We start from the raw sequence: 17,121 nt of genomic DNA on the forward strand, positions 1-17,121 counted from the left end.
CAAAAAACAGAAATTCTGTATCAACGTTATTTTGTGTCTGGCAAAATTGTACTAATTTCAAAATTGATTTGTACAAAGTTGTGGGAAATTATGTTAAAAAAGGAAAAATAATGTTTGGGCTGACATGCTAATTATACACTTTCTCCAGCATTAGTCTATTATTACATTATCCCTTTTTATTATTTTTAAGTATTTTTGAATAAAAACAATTCCATTCTGAAGAATGTACTATTGTTTTTCATAACCAAGTGAAGTTTACAGATTTTGATTTAAAATTAAAATAAATACATAAACAAAATAAATTAATAAAAAAAAACATTTCGGCCAAACTGAAATAATTATCATTACAAAACAATTTCTTGTTTGAAACTGTATTTCAAAAAACAAATATTGCCAAAGGTTTTTGTAAGACTCACTGTGTACATTTTATATTTTTGGATAAACGTTTAAAAAAGACCAGAGAAGAAGAGCTGCTGACTGACGCGACGTCATAACTGGTTGCCGGAAGTCCTACTGAAAGATGGCCGGCTTACTGAAGAAGGTATGTTAGAGGTCATGTTCTTTTTAGTTTGTTCGGGATTAAGGCAGCGAGTGAAACCCATTAGAATATCAGGCAACAGGGAATGAAGGCAGGCCGGCAGGAGCCTGCAGGAACCAGCCTGCATGCCGGCGGGTACCGGGCGAATGAACCGTGAGCCCGAGAAGACTAAGCTAAGATAAACTAAGCGTATCTATCTATCTATCTATCTATCTATCTATCTATCTATCTATCTATCTATCTATCTATCTATCTATCTATCTATCTATCTATCTATCTATCTATCTATCTATCTATCTATCTATCTATCTATCTATCTATCTATCTATCTATCTATCTATCTATCTATCTATCTATCTATCTATCTATCTATCTATCTATCTATCTATCTATCTATCTATCTATCTATCTATCTATCTATCTATCTATCTATCTATCTATCTATCTATCTATCTATCTATCTATCTATCTATCTATCTATCTATCTATCTATCTATCTCAAAGGGTTCAAGAGGTGGAATAAATTTGATCAAGCGTCTATGAATGATAACTTTAATCGAACAATAAATTATTAACCATATAGGTTACATTTCTGTTAGACAACTTTTAAATCAGGGAACTGAAATTTGTCCCGTTTGCTTTTTATCAACGGCCACATTATTAAAACAAACAAAAGAAACTTCAGTTTGAATTGAGTTCACTTAACTTTATGAATATGTTTTTATGTTTCCCTGTTCTTTCTGGACTATACACTTTCTCTTTCCATTATTGTACTAAGACAAAAACAGTCTGAGCTCAGCTTGCCCAAGAGTTGTTTAAGAGTCTGATTTTAGATGCGTTTCTTTGTTCTTTCACTCGCTGCTCAGTGAAAACTTACCTGATTGCAGGAGATAGTGGGAGTTCTCCTGCATCTCCTGAACTTACAGCATCTCTCCTGTTCCCATCCAGACCACCGGCCTCGTTGGACTCGCTGTCTCCCAGAATCCTCATGAGGTGAGCAGGGTGCAGTTTGTAATTTCCCAGCTGAAGCTATTCTCCTAAAGATTTTCCTTTCTCAGCGTCTTCGAATTCTTTATGCAAAGATCTTGGCATCACTGCAGACCATGCCACAGGACGCCGCATACAGGAAGTACACAGAGCAGCTGGTTAACGAGCGATTACACCACGTGAAAACGGTCAGCAGACCCAGGTCACCATGTCACCCAGCGATTATTCAATTTAAAGATGAAGCTTGGATTTGCTTTATGTTGACAGGAGCCAGATATTGTGAAGCTAGAGAAGAAAATAAACGGTGGACAAATTGAAGAAGTCGTCTTTCAGGTAGGAAACAGTAACTGACAGCAAAAGACTCTTGCTGTTCCAGCTCTAAAAAGGAGCAACTTCAAACCAAATATTAGTGAAAAGAAAAAAGAAGCAGGACTGAAACTCAAAGCTTGAAAAGAAAAAAAATCTGAAAAGCTTTATAGTTTAGTTTCAAATCTTCTCCTCTGGAAAGGTTAGGGTGCTGCGTACAGGAAGTATGACCATGTGAAAACAAACATTCTTGATCTCATTTGTGGTTGAAACAGAAAAAAGTGGATACTGGAACTCAGTTCAATTATTTTAATTCACGTCTATGGAACAGTCACAAAATCTCACCAAAATCACTTTGTCCCCTAAAACCTTTCAAAACATAGTAAAAATGTATGGAATCGTACCGCTGTATAGTGAGAATAGTGTAATACATCTGTATTGCTGCAGATACAGATTTAGTTAAAAAGGTTTTAGTACACAAGGAACAAAAGTGGGATAAGAGGAGAAGATAATGAGAGCAAGCGCTGCTTGTTTTGAACATTGAAAGCTGGATGGAGCATTCAGTGGGTTTTAAACATCGTTGCTCTGCTGACGGATGGTGTTCTGTGTTGCAGGCGGAGTGTGAGCTGAATCTGTCCAGGAAGATGGCTGACTGGAAACCATGGGAGCCACTGGTGGAGGAGCCTCCACCCAACCAGTGGAAGTGGCCCATCTGAAATCAGTTCATCTGTCGTTCTGTGTGAGACCTGCTTCTAATAAAGAAAACTCTTGAAGAAACATTTGTTCCTTTATTCTCAAAGTTAAGCCATTGTGATGTTCCTGGAACATCAGCGCCTGATCCTGCACAGGATCCAGCAAATTTACATGACGTGTCACAGTAAGAAATTCTGGTTCTGACAGCAGCACCACTGCTTCAGGCTTTGGGCCCCTGAGCAGCACTAGTGGCTCTCTGTAACAGCTGCAGCATGATGGGATAGATGGAAGCAAACTCTTTTCCCTGCCGAGCTCTCACCAACTGCACGTAGGCCTCCAGCGCCCCCCTGTGGAGAGGAGAGGACACACACACACATAGTAGAGTTAAATGTCTGACTGCACCAGTAGCCTGGCAAAGGACTTTATTAGAGTGAAACTGTTATTGGGGGACGGGGGGCTTCTGACTGGGTTTCTAGTAAGATCCAGTTGAGAGTTACCATGGCAACATGCACAAGGTGGATTTGTTGGAAATTTGACCAGAAAGCTGCCAGAGCGAGTCCAGTTTGGACTTAAGGAGTGAGGAGGAACTCTGAATGTGAGACTGTGAAGTGCCTCCTAACTACTAGTTAAAGTCAAATAATGACCTCTAGAGGTCATCACTGCCCACAAATACAATCCTACTGAGATTGAATAGGTGAATGATGAGAAGAGAGGAGCCCACCTGATGAGGGCGAGTCTGTCTCTCTCAGAGGGATGATCATCCAGCCACTGGGAGTAACGTGCAATAGACCACTCTGCTCTCTGTGGAGGGCAAGCAAAGTTCTGTATGATCCTAAACTAGGTGTGTGTGTGTGTGTGTGTGTGTGTGTGTGTCTGTGTGTGTGTGTGTGTGTCTGTGTGTCTGTGTGTGTGTGTCTGTGTGTGTGTGTCTGTGTGTGTGTGTGTGTGTCTGTGTGTGTGTGTGTGTGTCTGTGTGTGTGTGTCTGTGTGTGTGTGTGTGTCTGTGTGTGTGTGTGTGTGTGTATGTGTGTGTCTGTGTGTGTGTGTCTGTGTGTGTGTGTGTGTGTCTGTGTGTGTGTGTCTGTGTGTGTGTGTGTGTCTGTGTGTGTGTGTGTGTGTGTGTATGTGTGTGTCTGTGTGTGTGTGTCTGTGTGTGTGTGTGTGTGTGTGTGTGTCTGTGTGTGTGTGTGTGTGTGTGTGTCTGTGTGTGTGTGTCTGTGTGTGTGTCTGTGTGTGTGTGTGTGTGTGTGTGTGTGTGTCTGTGTGTGTGTGTGTGTGTGTGTCTGTGTGTGTGTGTGTGTGTGTGTGTCTGTGTGTGTGTGTGTGTGTGTCTGTGTGTGTGTGTGTGTGTGTCTGTGTGTGTGTGTGTGTGTGTGTGTGTGTGTGTGTGTGTGTGTGTGTGTGTGTGTGTGTAGACCTGATGAGGTGATTTGAGCTCAGCTGGGGCTCTGGTGAAGAGAAAGTGAAGCACAGTGCTGTAGGGGATCAGGTCACCTACTGCAGGACTGCTGGCGATCAGTTCACTGGTCTGAAACAGCAGAGGTCTGAAACACATCACACACGTTTCTTATTGCACACACACACACACACACACACAAAACTTTCACCAATGAAAAGCCTTCATGAAAAGCTGAAAGGTGATTGCACCTAATCTACGTCTACTACTACAAGACTCTGGTCTCTAGAGAGATTTCTTCATCTTCTAGATTTTCTCTCCTACAAGAAGAAATAAAATCATAGCTGGAAGGAACAGAACAGCATCTCTTCAGCTTTTAAGTGATCACACAAATATTTTTCATTTCAGCTCATAAAAAGGGGACCAACAAATGGTCAGCTGACATAAAATGCAAATATGGGAGGATTTTCTTTTTAAGGATTTTTGGTTTCTCTGCAAAGGTCTTCCCACAGTGCGGAGACTCAAACTTGTGATGGGTTAGGGTTAGGGTCCGCGGTGGCTGGGAGGATTTTTATTTGTAATGTCTTGAAACATCCAGCAAACATCCAGGCTATGTTTCCATGAAAGCTCAGTCACAACTTTCATGGCTGGAACTTTACTACATTCTGGTTCAAATAGAGCAGGATGTGAACCAACTAATTACTAAAATAACACAGTTTGGTTCTTGGTTCTTATAACCAAGAACCAAACTGGGTCACAGATAATTTGCAGTCAGAGGGCACAGACCTGAAAGAGCGCAACATCCTGTACGGCTTCCCCAAATCGGACACTCTTCTGCACAGAGGGGCTACAGCCATCTCCATCTGACACATAGATTACATTACACAGTAATAATGCAGCATGCACTTATCTGTAATAACAGATAACACAGTCCAAAGGGCTTGGTCTGTGACCTGGACTCTGAACTGTCCAAGCCCTACAGTTAGCAGATCCTTACCTGTGCAAAATCAGCAGCCAGCCTCATTTTGCCTCCTTCCCCCAGGGGGCGCAGCAGGCTCGCATGGCGAAGAAACAAGTCAATGGCTCTCTGGGCGATGGACTCTGTGTTGTCATAGACAAAATCCACACATTGGAAATGTTTGAAGTAGTCGGCCATTACTCTGGAGATGAAACCCTGCAGCTCCTTCATGTACAGGGAGCATGGAACATCTGGCCTATCAGGGCTGGACAGAGGCCTGGAAAAACAAACACACACACACACACACACGCACACACACACACACACACACACACACACACACACACACACACACACACACACACACACAATTGATGAGGAGATGTTTACAAACAAGAATGTTTAAGAATATTTCTAAAGCTGCATCATTTTTTAGTTGGGAGAAGGAGAACTTGGAACCTCAACATTTGTGCAGAGTCTCCAGCTGCTTTGAGTTAAACCACTTTTATATTCTTGAGTTAACTGAGATTTTGAAATGAGAGCTGATCTAATCGTCTCTCTTTGAAGCATCATTCAGAAAGGATCACAATGCGTCTCTTCTGATATCTGACAAAAGTTCAAAAAGAATGGTCGACTTTTCAGTTCTTGCTAAATTTAATGAAACAGTGAACATAAAAAAAACCCTATTACAAAATTAGGGAAACTATTTCCTAAATAAGAGGCTCATTTCAACTCAACCGCTTCACTGGGTTCAAATAGAAGTTTGTGCCTCTAGATAAAAGTGGAGGCCAGATATACTTTAACTTCAATACAGCATGAAAAACAAAACAACTTCAAACTATGTAATTTCTGCTTGGCATGTTTCAAAGATCCAGCCAGAACACTCAGCCTGAGACCAACATCGTCTTGCATCTTTCTTATTTCACAGAGGAACAAAAAGAAAGTAAATGTCTCACCCTGAGAAGTCTTCTTGGTGAAGTGTGATGATTATGGCCTCAATAGAGTCGCTGACAGACTGCAGCAGGGGCTGCACTGCGCAGCTCATCAGGGCCTGAACTCCCTGAGGTCAGATCAGGGAAACGGTTAAACAGGCACATTGAACAGCTTCTGAGTCCAGATCTCTGTATGTTAGAGAAACATGTCACATCTAATTGTGTTTTAAATGGTTTCAAAACCATTTAAAACAGTGATATTAACTGTATAGAAATCAAACCCGTCCTGATTTCCTTGACTTAAACTTGCAGGCAGGAAATTTAAGGCAAACAAACTTTAAGGCTAAAACAGCTCCAAGGAAAGCTGCAGCACTTCAGCAACAAATTATTGAGGAGTGACTGACATGTTCTGATCCATTCAAATTGGTCCTAAGCAGAAAGAAATCCCTTCTCTCTATGTCCTTCTTCCAGCAAATCTGATAAATAAAGGCCACTAGCCTAAAACCTTTAACAATTGTACCAATTGTTAAGATTTCCTCAGATAAACACATGTTTAATTATATTTATAAAGTTCTGTTTTGAATTAAACAAATAGAAACCGAACTTCCAACTGTGTGCCATAAAGTTCTTTGAGGTAACATTTTAGAAAGAAAAAGACTGATTTGACCTGACTTGAAAACCACATCAAACCATGAGAGAAGTTTGATACCTCCAAAGAAGACAAGAGGGCATCTACCGCAGCTGGTAGACTGGCTCCCAAAGCAGAAATAATCTGCAAATGAGAAAAAAACATCTGCTAGCAAGGGCAAAAATAGTCCAGACAGCACATGAAGACTGACTTTGATGAAAAGCTGCTATAGTCTACAGGCAAAAAACACATGATTTTGCGGTTAAATTACCAGAATGAACAAAATAAATATAACATTAAAGCTCATTTCAAATATTTGATCAAGTCTGATAAACTTGCCAGATTAAGGATTATGTGCTAATATTCACTTATATTAATAAATAAGCTAATATTTGAGCAAAGCCTGAAGTTCTCTGACATTTGATTCTGAGATTGAAGGAGGGCAGAAATGATTTAAATGGATCCATGATCCCTTTGTAACTTTGATTTGACTTTGATTGAGAAATGTTTATTTTAGAATTTAAAACAATAAAAACAATACAATAACAATACTGTAGATTAAGTTTTCATCAATTTTAATAAAATATTGTCACCATGTCGTTCACAGAGCAATGTATTCTGGATAAATGGTGTCTAAGGTCCAACTGCCAAAACTGATGATTAAGTTACTTTGAACTGCAGCTCGTTGAAATCACAAGAGCTAATGAAGATGAGCAGGAGCAAACAGAAGAAGAAGACAGAATTGGAGCTGCTGCTGCCTTCAAATGAAACAATGAATGACAGGGATCATTCATTGTTTCCTGAATGACCTCCGACCTCAGGTCAGAGGTCCATCAGTCCTACCTTGTGGTAATGTATATGTGCACATCAATGGGTTAAAGCAATACATCCTACCTGTGGATGTTTTGTTTCAGTTGTTTTATGTCAAAGATTAGGGTAAGCATCATTTCATTTATTTTATACCTGGCTTGCATACCATTTATGTTTAAAAACATTGATGGTTTTATTTTGGCGTCTGAAATGTTACTGAACTGTGAACTTTAGGGTTAGAATTAGATCCCACTGCTTGGCATCAACCATGTCATGTCATGGTCATGTTTTTGAAAGGCAGCACTAGATGTGATTCAGGACGAAAATTTGACAAAGTAGCACAAACAGAACATCTGTAAGTAGTTGTATGTGTCTGGTCCAATAACTGCTGTTTAGGGACTGGTCTTAGTGAGAGGGCAGCATGGCGTACGTGACTCTGAATGTAATAGTGTGTAATTGGAGGGTTAGGGTTAGGGTTTACAATTGTAAAATTTAGCACTGGGATAATTATTATTTGTATTATTTTACAGGAAACTGAAAACTTGCACAGCCCACAAAAAAACAAATCAAATACGAAAAAATAAATAAACCCAGCATGCCCAGCATACTAACCCAGCATACAACCATATGTGTGCCTACATACTCACTGCAGTCTGGTTGTCATACATACAGCTCTAGAAAAAGAGACCAATGCACTGATCTCCATTGAAAACCTCAGTTATCCCACCAAACATTGGGTCTGAACTCTCTGCCAGTTAAAACTTTAGTATCATTGTTTCTAAATAAATAGAAACTTGTTTTCTTTGCTTTATTTAACATATTAAAGAAATGCATCTTTTTTGTGGTTTTGACCATTTATCATTGTTCTCAAAATGAATACTATGTACTAAAATAAATAATTACTAAATACTTACTTAGGAATTTTGGAGACTGGTCAGTAGTTCATGGACATAATGTTAATATTATTCAGACATATACCTACAAACAGTAAAATTAGAGAAACTGATCATTTTAAGTGATCTCTTATTTTTTTCCATTGCTGTACGTACATGAGTATGAGTAAATGTGGAGACTTAATTTACAGATTTATTCTTGTGGATTCCATTAAAGTGTATCAATTGATATAAACACATTTTATAATGTTTTTGTTTCTTATATATATATATATATATATATATATATATATATATATATATATATATATATATATATATGTTCAATTGTGTGTGTGTGTATGCACATGTGTATCAGTGTTTGCATGGATTCATACTATAGTTACTGTGGATATGTTCCACAAAGTGGTTGCAACATGTCTGGAATAAATCAGTCAAATCAAATCAAATCAGGCAGCAAGCTCATCGAGTGTTTTGTAGGCATGAGGAATATTCTGTATTGTTTCAGTGTTGAATTGGGAATGTGGGTAATGTGGTCACCACTGGGGTGATGTGGTCACCACTGGGGTGATGTGGTCACCACTGGGGTGATGTGGTCACCACTGGGTGATGTGGTCACCACTAGGGTGATGTGGTCACCACTGGGGTGATGTGGTCACCACTGGGGTGATGTGGTCACCACTGGGGTGATGTGGTCACCACTAGGGTGATGTGGTCACCACTGGGGTGATGTGGTCACCACTGGGTGATGTGGTCACCACTGGGGTGATGTGGTCACCACAGGGGTGATGTGGTCACCACTGGGGTGATATGGTCACCACTGGGTGATGTGGTCACCCCAGTGGAGAGAGTGCAGGCAGCTGAGTTCAGATATACTGCAGTTTTCACAGATGCGTAGAGGGAAGATGCAGGTGATGGTATTGATGCCAGATTAGAAAAAGTCACAAAAAAGCTATGTTTCTGCCAGTTTAAACAAAGAAAAAGGCCAAAAAAAAAAATCTCTATGAAAGTACAGAGCTGCTGCAAGAAAATAGCAAAAAGTAAAAGTTTGAACTAGACATTAAGATTGATGGTAGAGATAGTTTGAACTTGTTCCTTCTCTGTCTCCTTTTTGTATGCATCACACCTCTTTTTAACTCCTCTGGGATTTCTGGTTTCAGTTGTGATATTATTTCATCATTCATTAATCAGCTGCTCTCTGTTGTAAACCACCCTGTTGCTATGGTTACGCATCGTAACAAAAGAGCAAAAAAAGTCCATCTGCACAGCATCCAAAACAAGAACAAATGCTTGTCTAAAAAGAAACAGAAAAAATTCCATGAAAGAAGAAATGAATGTTTGAAAAAAAGAAAAGATCTCAATGAAAGTCACAAAGTTAACTAGCATTAGCATCATTCTTGAAATAGAATTATGTCTTGTTCAAGATTTCAGCATTCATTTCAGGCTTCTCCAACACTACAGTAAAACAGATTACAGCTGTTGTAACTTAAATAGCAAGTCAGAACCACCAACAGAAACAGTTGGTGTCTGTCATTCAATAGTTAATTCTCCTGTTACCTTAGCAACAGCCTGTTGTAAGCGGTACAGAGAGTTGACCACAGTAACATTCCTTCTTTGCCCCTCTGTCAATGGTCCAATCACCTGACTGGCGTCTCCTTGAGTACAGAGCTGTGGACAGAAAGGTTTCAAGAAGTTACAGAGTCCAAAGTTCACTTTAACACAGTGTTTCAAGGTACACTACGTCTTCTTGTTGTGTTTATTGGCAACAAACTTCAAGTAGCATTACCGCCACTTACTGGTATGGAGTGTGGCTCATGTTGGTCTCTCTCTCTCTTTCTAATAAAATGTCCATCCTACTATCCGACTGCTTATTTTATACACTTAATAATGCAGAGCTTGAATCTGAACAAATTGTTTTGAATGGTTTTATCTCTTCCACCCATTGTAAAGATATTAATATTGCCATCATTTCTTCTGTGTACACTGATAATCTGTCTGTAATTTTTTTTTCTATTTTTATATTGAATTCTGGTACTACAAAAGCTATTCCTACTTTACCAGATATTTTTGATGCATCTGTATATATTTTAATATAATGATAATAATTGTTTAAATGTACCTGTAGTGAACTATTATCAATGATGAAAGATTTATCCTGTTTCTTTTCCATTATTGTCATATCTACTATTGCCTCTGGTAGAATCCATGGTGGTTTTACTGATGTTGGTCTAATTTCCAAATTACTCATGTTAAAATCTTTTATTTTATTTTCAATTGTCCATCCAACACTCCCCGTTTCTTTCGTTTCTTTTTCCCAACATGGTTTTAAAATTTTCCTAGTTGGATGATCCAAATTATTGCTTCGTAAATTTAGCCAGTAATTTATTTCCAATCTTATTCTTCTTAAATCTAACAGCATTTCTCCCATCTCTACTTCTATTGCTGCTCTTGGTGTGGTTTTAAATGCTCCTGTACATAATCTTAATGCCTGATGTTGTATAATGTCTAATTTAACCAAATGTAATTTAGCTGCCGAAACGTAAACAATACAACCAAAATCTATGTTAGCTCTTATCATACCTACTGTATATAAATCTGTTATAAGGATTTATCCGCTTCCCAGTCACTGCCAGACAAACATCTCAAAATATTGAAGATTTTCTTACATTTATCTACAACTTTTTGAATATGTACATTCCATTTTAGTTTTTCATCAAACCATAATCCTAAAAACTTTATACACTTTACTTGCTCTAATTCTTGGTTATATAATTTTACTTCCTTGTTTATTTTTTTCCAAGTAAATATCATTACTTTCGTTTTTTCTACTGAAAACATAAATCCTCATTGCAATGCCCATCTCTCTATTTCAATAATGACATCTTGTCATTTTTTAACAATGAAACCTAAATTTTTCCCTCTTTTCCAAACTGCTCCATCATCCGCAAAAAGAGAACATCCCATTTCTTTTCCAATACCTTTAAAAATATAATTTATCATAATTGAGAACAATAATGGACTTATTATTCTCCCCTGTGGAGTTTCATTTTCTACTGTATATACTCCTGATATTACTTCATTGATTCTAACTTGAATTTTTCTATTAAAAAGTCTTTAATCCATTGAAATGTCTTTCCTTTACTGCCCAACATATATAATTTCATTAATAACCCACATCATATCATATGCTTTTTCTATATCAAAAAATACTGCCACTACACTTTCTTTATTTACTTGTGCCTTTCTAATTTCATGCTCTAAGCATAATGTTGGATCATTAGTTCTCCTCCCTTTTCGAAATCCACTTTGATAATTTGCTATATACCCCTTACTATTTAAATAATATACTAGTCTATTGTTAATCATTTTTTTCCATTATTTTACATAAGTTTGATGTCAAAGATACTGGCCTATAATTTTCTGGTTTTGATTTTACACTACGTGTTTTAGAGGTTTCCCTGCTTTAATGTGCCTGATTCAACTGATTGCAGTTCAACAAACACCTGTTAATCAGTCATCAATTGAAATCAGCTGGACTGAAGCAAGGAAATACCTAAAACATGCAGGGCAGTGAGCCTTGGGGACCTGGATTGGGAAACAATGCTTTTACAGACTGAAGACATAATCAGCAAATGTTAGAAAATAATTCCCCTATGCTCTAGCAACTGGGCAACAAGTTATAATTTAACCTGTACCACTGCAGAAATAAAATATCCCAAAAGAACAGTTTTTTTTGTAGTTGTCAGAAACTTAAAAAGAGACAGAGTGAAAACCAACTACAGGTCATTTGCTTGTAGTACAGAAAAAAGACCATGCTAACTAAGAGTCTTGCTGTTGTGAAGGGATTTTTTTACCCATTTCAGTTCACTAATGTTTCCAGACCTTCATTTCCACATGGATATCTTCAGGTCTGGTCTGAAATATTATTTTGACTTTAGAGTCTTCCAGTATGCAGAAAATTTCATGGAGGAAGCCTGAGTTTGGAAGACAAGCCCACATTATTACCCCTCTGCTACTGTGCTTAACATGAGGTAAGAGGTTTGTGATAGAAATTTAGTATCTCATTCATTCATTATCTCACTGTGATAATAATTTAGATTGATCTTGTCAAAGAGTAGAATTTGTGTTGGTGGAGTTTGTATCTGCAGTAACCAAAACTAAACTGTAAAAACATTCAAAAAACAGTTTTTACTGATATTACTTTAACTTCAGCAGGTGGTGTTGGTACTGATATTTTCAGACATTCTGCAGTACAATATGGCAGAACATTTCTCTTTTTCCAAACATTTCCTTCCGTAGAAACTGCATGAATGTTTTGGGTTTGTAACCTTTTGTTGCTGTGTTCATGTTCTTTATTAAGAGAAATTAATGATGCTCACATTTTTCAATAGCCAGCGCATCAAGATTATTTTATTAGCATGAAGCAGTAGACATTATGTAATGTATGTTATCCAATTTTGTTTCCCACACTCAATGTCTCTGCACTTTAGCCTACGGTCATTTTTGTTGGTTCACAGCAAACGTCACCTTATCAGAATCTGTATAAGGCTTGCAAACCTGGTGCTTATTTCTGACAAGCTAAAAGCTAAGCTTGAGCTGCAGAAATATAGAAGCTAAGAACTAAGCTTGAGCTGCAGAAATATAGAAGCTAAGAGCTAAGCTTGAGCTGCAGAAATATAGAAGCTAAGAGCTAAGCTCTTAGCTAACAATTTCTCACGGTTTGAGGTACAACAGGCTGCTGTACATACCAGCTGCTCAGACTTTACACAGAAGAGTTGGATGGTTTTTGCAGCATTCTTGGCCACAGCAAGAGAGAGGTTTGGGTCCACTGATGCCACATTCAGCTCACTGGAAATAAAACAGCCTCAGTCAAATGTAGCTTAGTAATGCAAAAATATAGAGGCTTTTAATAAATGGCATACGTATAACTTTTCTGAAAACATATTTTTTATGGAAACAACCTAACATTTTGTATGAGCTCATAATATTTATCTCTGGCATCAATACATTGACATTTACATTCGAGTGGAGAGAGTGCTGCTCTCAAATAAAATGTGACAAAAATGTACTTGAATTTTCAACTAAGACTGAGCCCACTGATGATGGAGAAGAAACAGTAAATGTAAACAGTTCCAAAAGTTCAGGAAAGCTAGAAAAATGAAAGTACTTTCTTTCTTTTTTTTAGCTCTGACTTTTATAGTTGGCGACAAAAGTTACGATACGTTTATTCAATCAAGACTTTTACCGGACGACCTTTTGGGAACACAATCACACCTTCTAACAGGGGTTGTCCTCAGAGACTCTGATTCTTTTGGATATTTGTCTCTTTGTAACAAAAACAAATTCAGTTTTTTCAGATCATGTCGATTTAGAACAAAAGTCATCTGAAGGCACTCAAAAGTTACATGGAACATCTAGCGGAATACAAATACAAATGTGAATTTATCATACATTTATTTTTGCATTTTAGAAAAAAAGGCTTTAATCTGTGTGAGAAATCTCAAGCTATCAGTTAACGTCTTTTTTTTATATTACATTTAAAATAAACAATAACGTTAGATTTTTTCACACCTGTGACATGTTGAAACTTCAAGAGCATCTGTGCTGGCATGTAGTGAACTCACCTGCTGATGGTTTTTATGATGCTTTCCAGTTCGTCGTTGGAGGGTGGGTTACGCCCCCCCATGGGGAACACCAGATTGATGGGATCAAACAGACGGGACAGGGACTTGGAGAGGTATGCTGCCTCGTATGGTTGCAGGGAGTCCTTCAGGGCCTTTTCTGGACTGCATAAACGCACACAGACACCGGATCAAAAAATGTCCCAGACATTAGTAAAAACCAACATCATTCTGTAACAGATATTACCACATACAGTTAGGGCCAGAAATATTTGGACAGTAACACAATATTTGTGAGTTGGGCTCTGCATGCCACCGCATTGGATTTGAAATGAAACCTCTATAACAGAATTCAAGTGCAGATTGTAACGTTTAATTTAAAGGGTTGAACAAAAATATGTGATAGAAAATGTAGGAATTGTACACATTTGTTTACAAACACTCCACATTTTAGGAGCTCAAAAGTAATTGGACATATAAATATAACCCAAACAAAAAAGTTTTTTCTCAATATTTTGTTGCGAATCCTTTGGAGGCAATCACTGCCTTAAGTCTGGAACCCATGGACATCACCAAACGCTGGGTTTCCTCCTTCTTAATGCTTTGCCAGGCCTTTACAGCCGCAGCCTTCAGGTCTTGCTTGTTAGTGGGTCTTTCCGTCTGAAGTCTGGATTTGAGCAAGTGAAATGCATGCTCAATTGGGTTGATCTGGTGATTGACTTGGCCATTGCAGAATATTCCACCTTTTTGCTCTCATGAACTCCTGGGTAGCTTTGGCTGTATGCTTGGGGTCATTATCCATCTGTACTGTGAAGCGCCGTCCGATCAACTTTGCAGCATTTGGCTGAATCTGGGCTGACAGTATATCCCGGTACACTTCAGAATTCATCCGGCTACTCTTGTCTGCTGTTATGTCATCAATAAACACAAGTGACCCAGTGCCATTGAAAGCCATGCATGCCCATGCCATCACGTTGCCTCCACCATGTTTTACAGAGGATGTGGTGTGCCTTGGATCATGTGCCGTTCCCTTTCTTCTCCAAACTTTTTTCTTCCCATCATTCTGGTACAGGTTGATCTTTGTCTCATCTGTCCATAGAATACTTTTCCAGAACTGGGCTGGCTTCTTGAGGTGTTTTTGGGCAATTTAACTCTGGCCTGTCTATTTTTGGAATTGATGAATGGTTTGCATCTACATGTGAACCCTTTGTATTTGCTTTCATGGAGTCTTCTCTTTACTGTTGACTTAGAGACAGATACACCTACTTCTCTGAGAGTGTTCTGGACCTCAGTTGATGTTGTGAACGGGTTCTTCTTCACCAAAGGAAGTATGCGGCGATCATCCACCACCGTTGTCTTCCGTGGACGCCCAGGCCTTTTTGAGTTCCCAAGCTCACCAGTCAATTCCTTTTTCCTCAGAATGTACCAGACTGTTGATTTTGCTACTCCAAGCATGTCTGCTATCTCTCTGATGGATTTTTTCCTTTTTTTCAGTCTCAGGATGTTCTGCTTCACGTCAATTGAGAGCTCCTTTGACCGCATGTTGTCTGGTCACAGCAACAGCTTCCAAATGCAAAACCACACACCTGGAAACAACCCCAGACCTTTTAACTACTTACTTGATTACAGGTTAACGAGGGAAAGGCCTTTTGAGTTACTTGCAGCCTTTGGAGTCCATTGTCCAATTACTTTTGGTCCCTTGAATCATAGCATTACAGAGCTATGATTCCTAAACCCTTTCTCCGATTTGGATGTGGAAACTCTCATATTGCAGCTGGGAGTGTGCACTTTCAGCCCATATTATATATAAATTGTATTTCTGAACATATTTTTGTCAACAGCTAAAATAACAAAACCTGTGTCACTGTCCAAATATTTCTGGCCCTAACTGTAAAACCACACTCAGTGAACATAGTTCAATGCTACATGTACAAGTGAAAGTTAAAACTCTACCATACAATTGAAAACTTTAACACCAGAGTAACACCAAAAGCTTCTCTGGGCTTAAGCTCATCTGAGATGGACTGATGCAAAGTGTCCTGTAGGCCACGTTTTTGGAAATCATGGACTTTGTGTCCTTTACTGTTGCTGTACAATTGATCATTTTGCTTTTAAAGAGGCCCTGCGACAGGCTGGGTGACCGCGCCTCTCGCCCGGAACGTAGCTGGAGATAGGAAAATGGATGGATGGATGGTGTTAAAGAGTGTTAGCACCAAACAGTGAGAAATTAGTACTCCGAAAAATACTTTGCCACCCAACTTCACTCCAGACAAAATGAAAGTGGCTTTAATTGGTTGAGTTGGTTAATTTGAATTGACTCACTTGTAGTCCTGTTTTCCATGTGTGAACAAGTCCTGGCTCTCCATTTCTGCAGTAGCGATGTCCAGAGGCATGTCCAACCCTCCACCGCTCGTCAGAGCCCCCTGCAGGCTTGTGCTGTACTGCTGCAGTCGGCGCCACAGCTCATTGTACAGTCGCAGAAGTTTCGGGTACTCTCCTTCAAAAGCTTGCTTTAGGAAAGAAGAGGCTGAAAAAAAAAAACAAGCAAGCAGATAAACTTAAAAATAACCTTTCAGCAAGGCATAGAGACATGTTTTAACTAAATAATTTCTTAATATTAATGAAAACATACTTGTTTTATTGGCAGGTAAATTGACATGGAGAAAAAAAACAACGTCTTTATAAGTTAAGTCAGAGATCGGCAGCTCGTCCATATCGTCTGACATGTTTTCCTTCTCCGTCTCATACGGGTCAGCAGTGACTTTCTTCATGTATCTTTCTCTTGCACAGTTGCCAAGATTGTCCACATATTTTCTTTTAACTGGTTTGGAAGCCAGTGCTATGCATAGAGCATGTGCTTGCTTACTAAGATGGTGCAGATCACTTCTGATTCAGATTTGTGGAATCTATGTATTCATTCATTCATTCATTTCTTGCTACAAATCACATTATAATTGTCGTAGGAGATGGGCTTTTTCGTTGTTTGTTTTCCAAACAATTCAATTCTGACTGTCAAACTTCCTCCTGCATTCGTCTACTTAAGAATTAACTGCAGAAGCAAAAATCTTTTCTGAGCAAAACAAATGACAGATTGTATACCACTTTTTAACTTTAGAAGTTAAGACAAAACAGTATTTTGTTGTGAGGAACCCAAATTTCTTGCTGTACTTGAGCTAGACCATCACAAGCAAAAACAGGGACGGATTGTACATAGGAAAGAAAAATTTTCAGCAAGTTCCATTCACTGCTCCAGTGGTTTGCACAATTACAGCAGAGCTTACTTATTTACTCTTTGTATTTCATTTGTGTGACACCAACCACAACAAATGGCATAAAGAATAGATGTGCTACCAGAGTCC

The 17,121-nt window shown here is 38.6% G+C and overlaps 2 protein-coding genes across 4 annotated transcripts in view; one reads left to right on the plus strand and one right to left on the minus strand.

The window, feature by feature from the left end:
• The first annotated feature begins 454 nt into the window (after positions 1 to 454).
• Positions 455 to 2,608, plus strand: ndufa5 (NADH:ubiquinone oxidoreductase subunit A5). Of its 2 annotated transcripts, none has more exons than XM_055024240.1 (5): positions 455 to 541; positions 1,487 to 1,531; positions 1,597 to 1,713; positions 1,793 to 1,858; positions 2,446 to 2,608. In XM_055024240.1, the coding sequence occupies exons 1-5, from the start codon at positions 521 to 523 to the stop codon at positions 2,545 to 2,547; spliced, it is 351 nt and encodes a 116-aa protein (XP_054880215.1). In that variant the 5' UTR covers positions 455 to 520; the 3' UTR covers positions 2,548 to 2,608. The 2 variants fall into 2 exon arrangements, with proteins under 2 accessions (XP_054880215.1, XP_054880216.1); XM_055024241.1 differs by having other exon boundaries at positions 480 to 541; positions 1,621 to 1,713.
• Positions 2,606 to 17,121, minus strand: part of cog5 (component of oligomeric golgi complex 5) — a 64,087-nt gene continuing 49,571 nt past the window's right edge. For both annotated transcript variants that reach the window (XM_055024235.1, XM_055024234.1), the window contains exons 12-22: positions 16,085 to 16,289; positions 13,766 to 13,927; positions 12,890 to 12,989; positions 9,699 to 9,809; positions 6,520 to 6,582; positions 5,835 to 5,938; positions 4,918 to 5,155; positions 4,707 to 4,783; positions 3,942 to 4,068; positions 3,246 to 3,325; positions 2,606 to 2,871 (exon numbers count right to left, since the gene is read on the minus strand). In XM_055024235.1, the coding sequence (XP_054880210.1) occupies positions 2,745 to 2,871; positions 3,246 to 3,325; positions 3,942 to 4,068; positions 4,707 to 4,783; positions 4,918 to 5,155; positions 5,835 to 5,938; positions 6,520 to 6,582; positions 9,699 to 9,809; positions 12,890 to 12,989; positions 13,766 to 13,927; positions 16,085 to 16,289 (1,394 nt within the window). In that variant the 3' untranslated portion in view covers positions 2,606 to 2,744. The remainder of the gene's footprint in view (positions 2,872 to 3,245; positions 3,326 to 3,941; positions 4,069 to 4,706; positions 4,784 to 4,917; positions 5,156 to 5,834; positions 5,939 to 6,519; positions 6,583 to 9,698; positions 9,810 to 12,889; positions 12,990 to 13,765; positions 13,928 to 16,084; positions 16,290 to 17,121) is intronic.

The sequence above is a fragment of the Poeciliopsis prolifica genome, unplaced genomic scaffold, assembly GCF_027474105.1.
Source record: "Poeciliopsis prolifica strain line A6 unplaced genomic scaffold, Auburn_PproV2 SCAFFOLD117, whole genome shotgun sequence".
NCBI classification, from domain to species: Eukaryota; Metazoa; Chordata; class Actinopteri; order Cyprinodontiformes; family Poeciliidae; genus Poeciliopsis; species Poeciliopsis prolifica.

Bases quoted from the DNA above. Each gene is read 5' to 3' on its own strand.
- ndufa5 (XM_055024240.1), top strand. From the start codon at position 521: ATGGCCGGCTTACTGAAGAAG. The intron at 1,532-1,596 runs GTGAGCAGGGTG...TTCCTTTCTCAG, and splicing joins TCTCCCAGAATCCTCATGAG to CGTCTTCGAATTCTTTATGC. The intron at 1,859-2,445 runs GTAGGAAACAGT...TCTGTGTTGCAG, and splicing joins TTGAAGAAGTCGTCTTTCAG to GCGGAGTGTGAGCTGAATCT.